General features: G+C 36.1%; 1 protein-coding gene across 4 annotated transcripts; it reads right to left on the bottom strand.

Annotated features, from left to right (window-relative positions):
- Positions 1 to 8,152: 8,152 nt before the first annotated feature.
- On the bottom strand, positions 8,153 to 17,529 carry LOC107859135 (protein REDUCED WALL ACETYLATION 3). 4 transcript variants are annotated; one of them, XM_047406759.1, is made up of 16 exons: positions 17,121 to 17,529; positions 14,528 to 14,619; positions 14,085 to 14,225; positions 13,945 to 14,001; positions 13,795 to 13,867; positions 12,853 to 13,011; positions 12,379 to 12,528; positions 12,012 to 12,267; positions 11,159 to 11,274; positions 10,985 to 11,071; positions 10,764 to 10,852; positions 10,529 to 10,591; positions 10,330 to 10,386; positions 9,444 to 9,540; positions 9,158 to 9,316; positions 8,153 to 8,610 (listed from the first exon to the last, which is right to left on the bottom strand). In XM_047406759.1, exons 1-15 carry the CDS (start codon positions 17,154 to 17,156, stop codon positions 9,161 to 9,163), a joined length of 1,629 nt encoding a protein of 542 aa, XP_047262715.1. In that variant the 5' UTR covers positions 17,157 to 17,529; the 3' UTR covers positions 8,153 to 8,610; positions 9,158 to 9,160. The 4 variants fall into 4 exon arrangements, with proteins under 4 accessions (XP_047262715.1, XP_016559527.1, XP_047262716.1 ...); XM_016704041.2 differs by having other exon boundaries at positions 8,153 to 8,606; positions 17,121 to 17,528; XM_047406760.1 differs by having other exon boundaries at positions 14,085 to 14,222; positions 17,121 to 17,528.
- Positions 17,530 to 17,938: the final 409 nt, after the last annotated feature.

Raw genomic sequence — 17,938 nt, 5'->3', positions numbered from 1 at the left:
CATTAATGGTGATATCTGAGAAAATCAAGTAATTCATCATGATATCAAAGCCAGGTTCGCTGGTCTCTTCGATCCGCCAATAGATCAATCCGATAATTAATTTCCTGTTGAACTCATTCTGTGCAAGTTTGAGTGGTTTGTATTTTCAAGGTCACAGCTGTAATGGCGGTCAACAATGGTGGAAATCCCAGTACTACTGCAGATCCAGTTAATGGTAACACTACCCAGCATACAGTCATTAATCAACATCATCCTTTATTCCTTCATCCATCGGACACACCAGGTAGCTCATTAATCTAGGTCACACTTACTGGTCCGGAAAACTACTCACTATGGAGTAGTACTATGCGTATTAGTTTATTGGGGAAAAGTAAATTAGGGTTTGTTAATGGGAAATACCCTAAGAACAATTTTGATACTTCTCTCCATGACCTTTGGGAGAAATGTAATGCCATTGTGCTCTTGTGGATCATGAATTCCGTTAGAACTAAGCCTCTAAGTGGTATGGTTTATGCGTCGAGTGCGTGTGCTGTGTGGATGGACTTGAAAGAGAGATTTGATAAAGTGAACGGTTCGCGAGTTCTGTTTTTGCACAAGTAAATTGCTACACTTACACAAGGAATTTCATCTGTTTCTAGTTATTTTTCTAGACTCAAAGAATTATGGGCTGAATTTGATGCACTCATGCCTTGCCCTGGTTGTGGCTGTGAGGAATCTAAAAGATATGTTGAACACTTTGAATATCAGCGGTTATTGGAGTTTTTAATGGGACTAAACGAGTCTTACTCCCAATCCAGTAATCAGATTCTCAATATGTCACCAACAATTACCATTAATAAAGCCTATGCAATGATTATCTTAGAAGAGAGCAGGAGAACTATGTCTAATCAATCTCACATTCCTGAAATCAGGGGAGGTACAACCCTATTAAGTGGAAAAGGTACAGTACATGGTGGTGGTAGTTCAGCTGGTTTCAATCCTCGATCAGGTGAAGGCTATTCAGGAGACAATAACTCTTCAGGGTTCAACTCTGGGGGAAATTCCTATAAAAGAGAAATCAATTCTTCTGATGCTATGGGTGAAAGAAATTCTGGTCCTAGCTCTAACTTTGGGAATGCTCCTAGAGGAAACAGATATCCTAGCTCAAACAACACTTATAGAATGAAGAAAGGACGAGTGTATTGTGACTACTGTCATTTTAAAAGGACATACAAAGGAAATATGCTACAAGCTTCATGGCTATCCACCTAATTCATCACCTAAAAAGAGGTTTGGCTCTGGATATACTTTTGGGCATCCAATAGCTAACTGTTCTCAGGATGTCTCTAGTAATGCATGTGCTAGGCAATCCGCTTCTATAGCTAACTATGCAGGAGGATCGAGTGTATCTGCAAGTGTTGATAACATCAATTGGATGCCACATCAATTCACTAAGGAGCAATACACATAGATCTTACAAATGCTGGATAAAGAATTTGACTCATCTGACTGTGCCATAGCTGTAATGTCTGCAGGTATGAGTTCTATTATGAGTCAATGGATAGTAGACTCAGGAGCCTCAATCCATATGGTTGGTTGTCTTAAGTTGCTAGACGAGTTTAAAATATTTCCACAAGATCAAAGGGGCAGAGTGTAATTGCCTAATGGTGATATAGCAAGTGTTACTCACTTAGGCTCTTCTCATCTATTTCAAGGACATAAGATCTCAAATGTGATGCACATTCCAGCTTTCAGATACAATCTCTTATCTGTGTCTAAACTAACTAAGAAAATGAACTGGGCTATTCTCTTCTATCCTGATTTTTGTATATTTCAGGACATCTTAAGTGGACAGGTGAAGGGGATTGGTAGGAATGAAGATGGTCTATATGTATTCAACTCAGATAATTCAAAAATCACCCGTGCTTCAGCAAATAACTCAATTTCTACTTCTAGACCAGTGTCAGTCTGCACTGTTCAGAATACATCATCACTTGATGTTCTTCTCTGGCATAGGAGGTTAGGTCATGCTCCTGTGAGCTCTCTGAAGATTATACCTGGTGTACCTAATGTACTAAATGATACTGCTGTCAAAGATTGTTCTATTTTCCCCCTAGCTAAGCAGACTAGGCTTTCTTTTCTTGTGAGTACATCTGTTACCAAGTCTTGTTTTCAGCTTCTACATACAGATGTGTGGGGACCTTACAGGGTTCCACTCATGATGGAAAAAAGTATTTCTTGACTCTTGTAGACGATCACTGTAGATATACTTGGATATTCTTGCTACCATCTAAATGTGAAGTAATTGTTGTTCTTAGATCATTCCTTACTATGATAAAAAATATTTACTCTTCTACAGTGAAAGTTCTTAGAACAGATAATGGTAATGAATTTTTTAACTCTCACATGACTGAGTTACTGCAAATATTTGGAGTCGAACAACGGAGTTCTTGTATGTATACTCCTCAGCAAAATGGAGTTGCTGAAAAGAGACACAGATACATTCTTGAAATTGCTCGATCCTTGAGGTTTCAAGCTAATGTACCACTCAAATTCTGGGGTGAATGTGTATCTACAGCTGTATACATCATCAATAGGACACCATCTTCAGTCCTTCATGGCAAAGCTCCAATTACCATTCTTAAGGGTGTTGCTCCCTCTCTTACTCATATGAGAGTATTTGGTTGCTTAGGATATGTTACTGATGTCAAAAAGCATGACAAATTTGCTCCAAGGGCAGTTCCAGCTGTTTTCCTTGGTTACTCAGCAACTCAGCAGGGTTACAAGATGTACACTCTTCACTCTAAGGAGTTGATCATCAACAGGAATTTGGTGTTTAAGGAATCAGTCTTTCCTTTTATATTCCCCACTACAGGATCTCCTTTGTTTTCTATTGTTGATCTTTCCTCTTACCTGTACACTTATTGTCCCTCAATTTCTATACCTTCTTCCACTTCAAGTCATGCTCCTGCACTTACTACTTCATCTGAACCACCTTTTATACCTCATGTTTCATCTACTGAGATTCCTACCTCTTCATCTGAACCTGAACCACCTATCTCTACTACCTTTTCTTCTTTCATTTCACTCAAAAAATCAGCTACGCCAGTCAAACCTCCCCTATGGATGCAAGACTATATCACCAAAAATTAAGGAAAGGCAAGGCTAGTTGCTGCTACCCATTATCTGACTGTCTGAGTTATGCTCATTTCTCTCTATCTTATAGTCATGCTCTTGCTGCTTATTCTAATACTGTAGAACCCTAATCCTTTGAAGAAGCTGTCCAGGATCCTAAGTGGGTTGCTGCCATGAAAGCAGAGATCTCTGCTCTTGAAAATAACCACACATGAAGAGTAGTGGATTTACCCCCTTCTAAATATCCCATTGGGTGTAAGTGGGTCTTCAAGATCAAATATACTTCTTCAGGTGCCATTGAAAGATATAAGGCTCAACTAGTAGCCAAAGGGTACAACCAGCAGGAGGGGCTAGATTATACTGAGACATTCTCACAGTGGCAAAGATGGTCACAGTGAGGTCTGTTCTAGCTATTGCAGCTGCTAGAGGGTGGTCTATATTTCAGATGGATGTGCATAATGCCTTCCTTCAAGGTGATTTACTTGAGAAAGTATTCATGACTTTGCCACAGGGATTTGCAAGCTAGGGAGGGACTAAAGTGTGCAGGTTTCACAAATCCCTCTATGGGCTAAAATAGGCCCCTAGGCAATGGAACAAAAAACTCACTGATGCTCTTGTGCAACTTGGGTGGGTTTACTCAGAGTCACTTTGACTACTCTCTATTCACTAAGAAGGTAAAATCTGAACTGATAGTAGTTCTTATGTATGTGGATGATTTGTTGGTCACAGGAAGTAGTGCTGAGTTAATACTGAAGACAAGACATAGCCTACAACTCAAGTTTAAGATGAAAGACTTGGATTGAGTTTGCAAGGTCATCAAAAGGTATTGTGATGAGCCAGAGAAAGTATACTCTTGAGCTAATAGCTGAGATGGGACTTGGGGGAGCTAAACCAGCTACAACTCTACTGGAGACTAATCTGAAACTCAAATCTGTTGAATTTGATAAACTTACTAATCAAAATTCAGGTGATGGTGATTCCATACTAGCAGATATTAGATAGTATCAGAGACATTGGTAGACTTTTGTATCTCACTATGACTAGAGTTGATATATCTTATGCAGTACAAGTGCTCAGTCAATTCATGCATCAACCCAAGCAATCTCATCTTGATGCTGCCATGAGAGTTGTAAGATATATTAAAGGTGCTCCAAGCCTTGGACTTCTCATGCCATATGTAAGTTCTGAAAAAATGGGAGTATTTTGTGACTCTGACTGGGGAGGATGCCTTCAAACCAGAAGATCTGTGACTGGGTACTTAGTCACCTTTGGTGGAGCTGTGGTCTCTTGAAAATCTAAGAAACAGGTTACAGTAGCAAGAAGTTCTGCAGAAGCAGAATTCAGGAGTATGGCCTTAGCAGTTGCTGAAGCAACATGGCTGGTAAATGTGTTCAAGGAGCTAGGGATCAATATAAATGTTCCCATTCAGATGTTCTATGACAGCAAAGCTGCTATTCAGATTACAGCAAACCCAATATTTCATGAAAGAACAAAACATATTGACATCGATTGTCATTTTGTTAGGGAGAAACTATTACAAGGAATGATCAAGACTTTTCATGTATCTACCAAGGAGCAAGTAGCTGACTTACTCACCAAGAGCCTCAAGAAACATCCACATGATTATTTAATGTCCAAACTGATGTTAAAAGATCTCTTTCAACCATCAGTCTGAGGGAGGGTGTTAAGAGCAGTTAGAACTAGTGCTGACTAGATGACAGTTGTACAACAAGTGATGTAAAATATAGCTAGCAATTAGTTAGAGTTAATTAGGATATTAAATAGTAGAGATTGGATCAATTGTACCCAATGAGATAAATCATTTTCTGAATGAGAAGTTATTTTTCTCTGTCCTAATTCTCTCCAACCAACTCTCCTCTTCTTCCTCTCTGAGTCTATAGTAAACACCATTAATGGTGATATCTGAGAAAATCAAGTAATTCATCACTTTGACGACGACAACAATTAGAACAATATATTTAGTATATTTCTACCAAGTGGGGTTGAGGAGGATAAGTGTATGCAGTCCATACCACTACCTCAGATATGAAATAAAGATGTTGTTTCCGATATACTTTCGGCTCCAAATAAAACAATCTAGACAAAAAATAGTAAAAGGACAAGATACAATAGAAATCAATACATCCAATATATAATACCATATACAAGATACACCAAGTAATACAACATCCTAAACTAATACTTTCTACCTTAATCCGCCTCATCCACAACTTCCTATCGAGGGTCATGTCATCGGTAAGCTGGTGTTGCTCCATATCATGTCTAATCACCTCCCTCTAATATTTTCTTTGGTCTACCTCTACCTCGCTTAAAACCATCCCTAGTCAACCTCTTATCACACCTCTGCACTGGGCCATCCATTCCCCTCCTCATCATATGATCAAACCATCTCAACCTCGCTTCCCTCATTTGACTTCCATCGAAGTCACCCCACCTTATCTCAAATAACTTCATTTCTAATTCTATCTTTCCTAGTATACCCATATATCCACCGAAACATTCTCATCTCTGCCCCCTCCCTCTCTCTCTACATATATAAAATCCTCTCATTGGTTAACTTAATTAGCTCTCCCCTTCATGTAAAATATTTATATATAGTTGTTCCACAACATGTAAACCCAAGTTGACCTAATATTCCTCACATGGTAAACTATCATTTTGTGTACGCAAGATTGATATTTGAATTCAAATTAAAGTTAAATATTGTATGATTAAATATGAGGTATAGACTAAAGATTTGAGAGAATCAAATTTAAAATATTTTCCCGACATATTGAAGATGTCAAAATTCAAATAGTATTAAATTAGGTGAAGCACATGGTGGAAGAGATGGAGTTACTCTAAAAAGTCAAAATTCAAATAGCCCTTCCCGCCAGATCAGGCTAAATTGGAACTATGTACGTACTCTACTATATATGAAAGAAGATCCAAACACAACAGTGGTCAATTTTGTTATTATTATGATTAGTAATAATATTTATCACAAGGAAGAATAATTGACCATAGATTTGGCATGGCATTATATTATATGCATTAAAGAATTACATGTTATAGGAAATAACGCATTTTTTTTCTCGTTTGCCCTCATCCTCCCATAAAATTCTCATAACTATACAAATTTTTTGGAAACATCAAATAGTAATTAAACCTGTTTTGTTTGTATTTTCTGAAATATTGTGTCTGTTTTTGAAGATCCATAAAAAAAAAAATTTCCCATTTCCTGGATCTATGTTTAGAAGAAGAAAAATTGAAAATGATAATAAAAATACTTTCTCCTACGAAAATTATATACTAGATGTGTAACGTAATTAGATGAAGGAATAAATATTAGTCTTTTGCCATTCTTATTACTTATTGCTATTCTAAAAATGCAATAATTCTAACATGGCATACAGAATTGGGAGTTTATGTTGGGGGATGACTATCGATAATTCTAATATGGCATAGGGAGTTTATGTGAATTAAAAAGTCATCTCAAAGTATTTACGTCAGATTTAATTTATAAAATAAACTTTCATCTTGATTTGTTTGTTTTCTGATATACGGAGATCGACTAGCTTTGTGAAAAATAATTAATTTCATATTTTGGTTAATAACCGAGGCCATGAAAACGCCAAAGGGATACAACACTAACTACATATACATAAAAAAAAAAAATAATAATAAATTTAACCTTATATATTGTAATTTTTTGTTGAATGAACTCTCTTTTAACCACAGGGGTTGGTGTGGTGGTTCAGCACCTCACCCCTTAAGCAAGAGGTTGGGGGTTCGATCCCCACCTCTGGTGAATGGAGAAAACGCTGTGGCCAGTTCCCTACCGCTTAGTGCGCTGACAGTGGAACGGAGACAGTGAAACGAAGAATTAGTCTCACGACTTCCGATTGTGAGGATACCTTGGGAAACCAAAAAAGCAAAATAACCCTCTTTTAAATTGTCATCAGTTGTCAAATATAGTACTAATCTAGAAGTAGTAAAAATAGTGAATGGTTGGAGTTAGCAGTGGGCTTTATGTAACATAACTTTTCAATCTAGAGTTGCTAGTGCAGCCTTGGAGGCTGTAGTGGTGTGAAAAATCGAATTGATTAATAAATTGAATCAATAAAGAGGTTCATGGTTTATATTATTATTAGGTTAATGCGATTATTATTAGGTTAATGCGATTATTATTAGGTTATTGCATTAATGGTTTTCTAATAGTTTATAAATTTCTTTATTGAGTTATTGATTTGGTTTCGATTTTTCCTCATCGGGTTATTGGATAAACCGATAACCCAATAAAAATATTACTTATTAGGTATAACTTAATTTCTCTTTAATTTCTACAAATCTATTTAATTTTCTAAAAAGTGAAAAAAATATACTAAATGCGCAAAGCATGAGTACTGGAAAGCTTTATGCATTCAGTAGCTTCCAGCGACTAGGGTTCAATTTTTTTTGAAACTAACATTAAGTTCAAGCTTGAAGATTTTTATAAAAAATACATCATGTAGGATTTTGAGTACAACTAAGATTCAATTTCTTTTCATATTAGTTGCTATTATTTTCATGTCACACTATATTGCCTGAGAACAAGAATACGAGAAGTCATATTTGTTTCATGAGCATTTTGTTATGGGCTTAGCATAATTAAAAATAAAAATCAATAAACCAAACCTATAATAAATAAAACCGAATCGAACCTATAATAAATAAAACCGAATCGAACCACTCCGATGCACACTTCTAGCAGACAACCTAACAGCCTAATTAGTGAAATTTGAAGATTTGGTTTTGTAGTTCGATACAAATAGTATTTGTCTAATCCTCTTTTCGCAGGAAACCCGGAAGATCCATAAATAAAAGACGATATCTTTGTAAAATCATTTTCTTCCATTACAAATTGTAAGTGGGCACTAGGCACAAGAGATCATTTCCTCTAGGTTCTTTTGCCCATAATTTTTTAAGGGCGAATTTCAGCCCTATGGAAATGCAATTTGAGAACTTACAAATGTTTCATCCAAAAATTCACAAACAATAAAAAGAAGATAAAAACAATTGCATTGGCCAAGAACATTTCAAGTCCGCTAAGTAGAGAACACAAGTACACTTATACATTGCCTATTATTTCTTTCTCTTATCACTGGGTAACGAGGAACATATACGACTATGAAAGACGACAGGTACACAGAACCAAAGAATTGAATACGTGTGGTAATTGATATCATACAAATGATTGTCCCTCGGAGACACAGGAATTTTGAGGCAGAATCTGAAAATAATTCCTTGTGTGCTCGGATTTAGCAACTGCAAGTGATACTCCACAAAACTGTTGATGATAACATGCTTAATGCTTTGCAAGCTGGCTTTGAATATCAACATCTCTATCCCCATTCAAGAATACAATACGATTGATCTCTCATTTCCATGTCTAGTTTAGATCTTCTCTAGAGTTCTATGCGATAGTGTCATCGGATCCGTCGCAATACAACCTGCCTTGGAGTGAAGTACTTCAGACAAGCAGTTCTACCAAATAATCCCAAGCAGGAAAATGCACACTAGGATGATGATTCATGAAAGGGGATGAAGTGACGGAGCAGACAGCATCAACTATGTATTGGAATTTAATAAATAGAAAGAACTTTCATGAAGGAAAATATTTTCCTCAAGATTTATATGCGGAAATTATTTTACCTTGAGAATTTATCTTCTTGATCATGTTTCCATGTTTGATCAAGTAGAAGAGTCGGTAAAACAAGATAACTGTATATGATAGAGGATAAGGTACAGATAGTGTTTTAGGAGTAATATATTTGAGTACGTACTGTGTGTTGGTTGGAATCATTTTCTCCCTTTAGAATAAAGTAGCCCTTTCAGAAAAGAACACTTTCAACAACATGACAACCGAACATTTAAAACTAAGTTGGTGTTTGGCCATGAAAATCAAAATTTTATGGAATTAGAGTTGGAGTAAACATTTTCGGTCATTCAAACCAGACAGCACTTTTTTTTTGTTTTTTGGGCAAGTAAGATAAGAACTTACAGATCAATGAGGAATCTGTAGAAGCATAAAGGAAAGGCAATATATGGACACAGAAATCAGGATCCCAGCAATGAAGTTGTGAAGTAGCTTCTGATTGTCTCTTGTAGGTATGAAAACCATCTTGAGTGTGTTCGTTAGTTCAAAAAGCCTATATGATATCTGCAGAAAGAAAGTGGAATGCCCGATTGAGAAAACAGATGAGAGCAAACGGACCAGATAAGATCACAGCTAAAAAGATTCAGGAAAATGAAAGTGAGAGCAAATGTTACCAAAAACATAAGCTTACCAAAACATAAATGGCAGTGACGAGCATAAAATTAAGCAAAGGATAATCTGGGATAAAGGACAGGAGCCACTTAGGCTGTCCATTCGGCATATTTGATCTGCACATGAAGTCAGGAAGCAATAAGAACTCAAAAGCATGCTGGGCTTATCAAATCAATCAACATATAACTAAACATTCTCTGACAAGATACAAGCATTGGACAAATAGCTCTGGCATTACAAGGAAACCACGTAAGAGTGCTGGGAAACTTTAGAGACAGGCTGGGAATAAAGTATATTACGTAAGAATAAGGATGTCAAGAATTCACAGATAAGGAATTGGTGCATACAGTAATACCTGCGAGAAAGTTAACCACGCAGAAAATCTTAAGTTTAGCAAATTACTTGAAAAATGTCGCAGGTGATGGAATGTTTTGTCATGATTAATTAAATAGAGGGCAACTATTTTGCTCAAACTGTTTTGATGGTTCATGATTGATTCAATAGAGGTTTGATGGTTCATGATTAATTAAATAGAGGGCAACTATTGAATTGCTCAAACTGTTTTGATGGTTCATGATTAATTAAATAGAGGGCAACTATTGCATTGCTCAAACCACCACCATTCAGAAGTTCAAATGGTTACCGAGGAGAACTTTTATTTTAATATTTTCGGTTTGCAACATACCCCCTTATGCGCAAGCTGATTCTGTTTTCTTAGGTTAAGCACGTGGAAAGTGTCATGGATGACAGTGAAACTCAATGCAGAATGTCAGAATACCACATTAAATTGTGTGAATTGTCTCATCTAAAAATTCAAAAATTAAATGACGAACAGTTTTATTTATTTATTTCAGGTTTGAAACAACAACGATTATATATTTAGAAGAAAGCAGAAATCTACACACCTCAGCCAGATGTGGAATTGCGAGATATAGGTTTCCAAGGTGATTTTTCCCAGCCATCTAGAAAAGTAGAGTACTTAACAGTTAAAGAAGCGAACGAAATACAGCTCCAACTTTGTCTAAGGATTAGATGAAAATAGTGATCTGCTGAACAGGAAAAGGAAGGTATGCATCAGCACCAAATGGGTCAATAGAATCTTACGCAAAGAGAGTCAAAGAGAAATTCCGTAGCTCCTGAGTAAAATTCCGCAAGCAGATGTAAACACTGAAAAAAGGAAAATAAAATGAGAAAGTAGCACAAGACATCAGGAGAGAAATCAACAATATACTTTCTTTATTTTTGGCACATCATATGCAAGCAATGATTGATGCTGTATACAAAGTTCACGTTTGGAAATGAAGGGCTAAATAGAATTTAAAGAAAGTTTAATACACACGTTATGGGAATCCACGACGTGTAGGGGTGAAGCTTGTTGTATGAGGTCTTGTCCAGCTTGTATATGTATTCATACCACAAGTACCCAACCTGAGGAAGACCGATGAAAAAACTTCACAAGCCCAAATTGGAGGAAGAAAGAAATAGAAAAAAAGAAAGAGATGTGCCGCAGCAGCAAATACAATTGGTGTTGTGTTAGTGAACACAATAAATCCTACTCACAGCGACAGCAACAGCAACAATTGATGTCTTAATTGTTCGCCTCCGCTTTGGTTCAGACTCCTCTAGTTTCTCCATCCACTTTTCGACCTGAAAAGATTAAGATAAACAAAATATAAGTCCTATACAACAAGTGAAAGACACAAGAATAAAGAATTAGAGTTCTATTGATATTACATTAGGGTGGAAGTAGGCATATATCATGCCAATAATCCATATATAACGGTCCAGCCCAGATCTGAAGTGCCATTCATGCAACCGAGGGAGATCTGGCTTGGCTGGATCAGTGTACCCTACAGTTTGTCAAAGTAGAAAACTATCATCAGGTGACAAGGGCTTAAGCTAGAATCTACAGAATGATTAGAAAAAAAAAGAAAGAAGGACAAGAAAAAGGGGGGATTCTTTAGTGCTACTTCTTGAAATATAAAAATAACACTTGAAACAGTTTTGTAGCATTCACACTATAATTATATATGTGATTTCTCTCGCATATGATGAATGCGATTACAGAAAAGCATCTCTTAGCATGAATATTAGTCTATCAGTACATTTTTGCTCCAGATAGGTGATTTTCATGAAGACGTCAAAACAAATTTTACAACTATTTCTGAACCATGTCACTTCTTTTTTGGATAATCGTGGCGTCCGGGCCATCTTGCACGCACCTGGACCGACAATATGTACTAAGTAACTCTGTCCACCAAGGCTAGGACCGATGGGAAGATATCACCTAGTATTTTTGTCTCTACTGGACTTGAACCTAAGACCTCATGGTTCTCAACCCATGAACAGTGTCACTTATGGTGATATTAGTTGTGAGAACTTAACCAAATTTATAACGATGACGTTTGCCATTACTTATAGCTATATGTATTCATCTTAAGCATAATATTGCATGAACGAGCAGGTAGCATTTTCCACAGTTCGAAGTGACTTCCAAAACAAAGTTCTCCTTGTCCAAGCCAACAAAACAGTAAGTATTTAAAAGTGATTATGGAGAAAGAAAAAGAGCACGTGCAACATAACCAACCTAACATATATGTCAAAGGACCCCAAAGAAATTCAAAAACTCCAGGAATCTCCCAAACCAGGATAACCACAACAAAGCACATAACAAGCTTCAGAGCCATCACTGATCTTTTCTCGTTGTAGTTGTAGCCAATGCCAAGAGCTCCATATACCATGAGAGTAAAAAGTGTGTGCATTGGACAGATGTAATACAGCATGTAGTCATTGTTAAGAACGATACAACAAAATATAACAAAGAAATTCAGCCTCCACATCATCTGCACACAGGACAAAGTTTACCATATTAACAACATTGAACCTAAGAAATGTAGGATGAAACCACCAAGAGTCTTCTAACTTAAGGTATAAAGTGTAACAAATAATGATACCTGAGCAAACCGAGCAAGACTAAAATCTTTTCTGATATAATAATAAGAGAAGTTCCCAAAACCAGTCATCCATACATATGCAGCAATGAAAACACGAATGGCATTGTATATCTCCGTCGCAGCAAAATAATGATACATCAAAAAGAGGACCTGTTGAACACAGAAGGATAAATTATTTAGACACTGCAAATATCATAGACGGTCGGAGTATATACAAAGAACCAGGCCAAATCCAGAGGAAATACATATAAACACACATTCAACAGAGACTCTGCATAATTGCTTCTTAATATTAACAAATTGAATAAAGAAGTTGTGCAAGAATCATGTTGCCACTTTGTAACACACTGACTGGAGAGACAGAGAAACAAAAAGCAAATGGAAATTATCGCTCCAAAGAATTGCTTACCAGATTTACTTCTTACTAAACGGAAGGATAAGTAGATCAAGAAAAATCATATAGAAAACACTTGCCTGCATCCATCCTTTCCACTCCTCTGTCTGATGACGGTTAAGATAAAGCAAGGATTTTCCAGAAAATGCTGATTTGTCGTTGTGTTTCTTGAAAGAAGTCATTGCTGAAACTATGATAAGGAGACAATATAGAAAGAGGAAGAGATCCCGATTGTAGCTCTGTTCACGGAAAACAATATAAAACAGAACCTTGTTATTTTGAGCTACACTTGCGTTGCAAATATACATCTTAAAACTCCACAATGGAGTTGGCTCACTTAAAAGTACAATTCCAGAAACGATGCAGAAATAGCACACATCAAAGAAGAGAGTGCCCCTTTTACTATAAGACAGTCCCAACCCCCACGCAACCCCACACGTCCTTTCTTAAGAGATGGAGCAATCGTCAGCTCAAAGCTCAAAGCTGACCATCAAATAAAAACAAAGCGAATGGGCACAAGAAAGAAAAGAAGACAACAATTTTATCTAGAATCAATCCGATGCTGGTGGTAAAAAATTTAAAATTCCAAATGCACCAAATAAAGTAAAGACGATCCAAAAATTTCTAGAGAGTAGGAATGAGTTAACACATTAGCATGCATATCATATATATGCTACTAACCCTTCTTTGAAAAAACACTAAAATTAGTTCCATTGAAGAAAAGTATGCTAAAGTTTTGATAAAATACTTTCAAACAACATTAAGACAAAAGTTACAAGCACAATTCCACATCCAACAGTTCAATCTGGATATTACCTTCAGAGAAGGATAATGAACAAGAAAATTCCAGAGTAACAAAACATTTAGGCTGCACTGGCTGTGTCTATTTAACACAGTATGCAGACAACAAGTTACTCTGGATGCACCACAAAATGCTCAAACCCATCCATGAGGTTAGTCAAAAGCATGATCTAGAAAGTCATATCGTGATGCATTATTGAAAAAATTTAAAGATTATGAACCTTGGTAGAATCTGCGAAAACGTTTGTTCGGTCACAGATATAGAAATAAAATAGAATTCCCCCAAATTCGGACCTGTGATTGAAAGACAGACAGGTTAGTATAATGACAAAAAATGCATCCAGCATAATAAAAACGACCAAGAGACTCACATTGCCCTTAAAGTTGCTCGATTTTCAAGCAAAAAGGAGTCCTCCATTGTTAGAAACCTATAAAATAATTAAAAAATGTTTCATGAAGAATAAATTAAGATGGGTCAAGGAAAATCCACTAATCGGCACAGTGCACTGACCTAACTATATTTGTTTTTATTGGTGAACTGGACGACTTCATAGATGCAGATTTTGATAGACCTCCTTCCAGCAAGACAGCTCGATCTTCTTCCTTGATTGTTGCATTTTCCAATTCAACTAGATTATTATCTGAATGACTGCTGTCACAGAGAAGCCAATAATATTAGAAAAAAGAAAAGGATAGTGCAATTGTTTGTATTTCTTTTGTGTAGATAAAACATCACAGTTGCTTTCAGAAATCAGGTTCCCTAAATATTAACAAATAGCAGCCATGTCTACAAGCTCCATGATGATGGGGTTATATAAGTTTTCATATTTTTTCCTTTTCCTTATCAGATGGAGAAATTTGAGCTGGGCCCACTTGGGTTTTATATATATATATATATGGAGAGTGTGTGTGTGTGTTGGGGGTTACGTCATGGTAAGGAGCTGTTTAACTTACACTTTGGATGGGAACAACCACTTCTTGTACTCCAACCACTCAGAGTATAACCATGCAACAAGTACAGGGATAAATCCAAGCAAAAATGACACCTGTAACATGAAAAGGGAAATGCTTCAGTAGATTCTAGATATAATCGCCTTGACGAAATAAAGACAAAACAATCGAACCAAAGAAAATGATGAATAAAGTTCCACGTTGCAGCAGCAAAAGTGCAATGCACCTTACTCCTAAAACCTAACACGCAAAGATAATTCCACAACAACCCGATTCTACAAGTTTTTTAATAATATCTTCCATCCTCCAGGAATGGCATCCCCCACTTCCCCTCTTCCTCTCTCTCTCTCTCCTCCCCTACCCGAGCAAACGATCAAAAATAGTAGAGGAAAAACAGGTGTGTCAGAAATCTGAAGCAACCGTGATCACTAAGCAAGAATCTTTTTGTCCAAATACAAATGTTCCGACAAATGAGATTAAGCTTCAGTTGAGTTTCATCAATCGAGTGAGCCGACTGAGATTTGCTCAATTGTTGAATTATTGTTGTTTTTTTATACTGATAAGTAAGAGTTAAGTTTATGTAAGAATATGAACACACTAAGACAGTGGGCCAAAATTTACAGATTGTATAAATTTCTATCATGGAATCTACATCATTTACGGTGACCAGGTCATCCCAGCTGTCAAAAAAATACATGTGTGCTCAAGCTTATGTAAATTTCTCCGTTTTCCTTTAAAAACACTATCGTTTCTTTCTGTCCAGATGGTCCACCAAATGACCAAAGGTATAGTGTTCCAAAGCTTGTGTGCTTATTAAACAATTGTTGTTGTTGAGCATCAACAACAACAACATACCCAATGTATTCCCACATTGTTGTTGAGCATCGAAGCAATAAAATTGAACATTCTCTTATCATAGATCAGACTTCCAGTACCTAATTGTTTCTCACATATGATGCCATATTTAGTGGTGAGGACATGTTTAACAGCAGCAGTAAATTGTTAAAACGACCTAGAACGCCACCAATCAATTGTACTATAATTAGTTCTTCAACATACCGATAACTATCTGTTCACTAGAAAGCAGGTCTGTATGAGCAACTCACCAAAAAATTCTCTTTAAATCAAACAAAACAAAAGGTAACCCTGTCTTCAGATGCCAAAGGAAACAAAACTACCTTCATAATGAATGCAAAAGTTGCAAATGGTGTCAAATGCTGAAATCCAAGTTGCTTATACTATGAGAGTCAATTTCTAAAGTTTTGGATCTAGCAAGATAAGCCAATTCCTAAAATGCGAAAATCCACCACTAATTTATCTAATATCAAATATTTAGTTTCGCTTTAGAGATTTAAAGACAAACAGCATAGCTGGAATCCAAAGTGTAATTACTGGAATGACCATCATCTGTTTTGGATTTCTTGGTCACAATCAACTTACTTAATTTTTTCCCAGGGCCTTCCCCACCAACAATAGCAGGGGGAATTCAGTGTTACTAAGAGCCATCCCTTTGTTTCTTAAAGTGATGAAGCGACGAGAAGCTAGCGGTTATCACTTCATGGGTGAAGCCACGTGCTCAAACAATGACGTGCAAAGTGATCAAAAGAAGGATACAGTTCTTTGAACCACAACTTTGAGAAGTTGGATTAACATCGGCATTATTACATACCAAATGTTAAAATTAATTATTTTAATCGCAATTTGAGTATTCTAGTACTACATTCATATATGTTTGATACTTCTTAATTTTCATAAACTTCACTTCTTTCGCTTCAAGCCTGATAAACCTTGTCGCTTTCGAGCACTTTTCACTAACATAAACACAGCGCATATCAAATCTTTAAAACTATTAAGTATATAGCAGTTGATAGATGGCACTTTAGAGAAACGTTTTAAATTCAGATTTACATCTTTCTGATGACGCACTTAAAATCAAATCTCTAACAATCTCATACGGTACTAACTTCCCTACTGTTTCATCAACAGTAATAACGACAGAATTACGTAAATAATAACAACAAAACAGCATGATCTTCCAAATTATTGCTTCTACTCCACGAAACAACAACAACAACAACATGCTGCACCCTCACTGTATTAACATAAGCACGTGAATCTTAACACAATTTCTTCGCTTATTCCTCTAGCATATATGAAAACATACTTACTATTACACAAGCAGGAAAAAATAAATTGGAAGAACAAATTCTCTCGCTAGCAAAAAAGCTGAATAATGTAATCAAGAACAGTCAAATTCGACCTTCAGATTCCATCCTTTGTTAACAAAACACGAATAATTCCTTTACTGTCAGTTAAAAAACTTCAACAACAACATGTTGCTACTCTTTACTAGAGAATAAAAATACAAACTCAGTATTTCCATAGATCGCCTTATCTCAATGCTCTTAGATCAAAATTCAGCAACCTTATCAGCATTTTAACTAAGTTGTATACACTCTCCAAACGGATCCGACTCAACAGAAGTCACAATTAACACTACAATTCCACATTTCCACAATTACTAAGTTAAAAAATATATATAGAATCACTCATCACTATAAAACAAAAAAAGGATCAACAAAGAGCATTATACTACCTGTCCAGACGTGAGAGAACCTGAAACTGCCGCCATTTTCCCAAAAAAAAATAAAAAATACTAATACAAAGTTCACCGACAAGTGAAATGCTCTGAAATAGTATGAAACAAATCGAAAATCATAGAAAATCTCAACAATGAAATTGTGTATTCACATACATTATATGTACGTGTGTGTCGAATATATATATATATATATATATATATATATATATATATGTTTGAAATCTCTTTCCCTATATGGAGAGATCTGAAGCAATGAAGAAGGAAACTCCCCGCGTAGGGGGTTGTCGGTGGGGGTGGGATGAAACGGCGTCGTTAGATATGAATTAGTGAATGAATTTTGGGTTATTATACAGAAGAAATGTCTTTTTCCCTTTTCTTTTCACACCAACCGTTGATGGTAGCGGTTGTGGATCTAGGTGCTTGTATTAATGCTATTATTTATTTTTATTTTTCCTTTTTAGTCTAGTTGCTAGTACATTGTTTTCCTACGCGTTATAGAAACTTACAAAAAAAAAAAATTGAATTATTTCATTATTATTTTTATTTTTTGGTAGGAAAATTACCAGATTTTTTTATTTTTTTTTTTGTTTCCTATTCGGTGCCTGCATTGGAGTCCCGATTAATTTGGATCGTGCGTTACAGGGCCTATTAAGGTGGCAGTGCTTTCAAGTTTTCTCCATAGTAAGAGTCAAACCTTGACCTCTGGTTAAGGGTAAAACAGCTCCATCCACTGCACCACAACTCATATTGATTCAAATTCTATGTACTTTCACCATCAAAATAGTCTTTAAAAATTAAGTAAATTGTTAGTA

Source organism: Capsicum annuum, chromosome 2 (genome assembly GCF_002878395.1).
Source record: "Capsicum annuum cultivar UCD-10X-F1 chromosome 2, UCD10Xv1.1, whole genome shotgun sequence".
NCBI lineage: Eukaryota > Viridiplantae > Streptophyta > Magnoliopsida > Solanales > Solanaceae > Capsicum > Capsicum annuum.
This window is presented reverse-complemented; position numbering and strand designations above follow the sequence as displayed.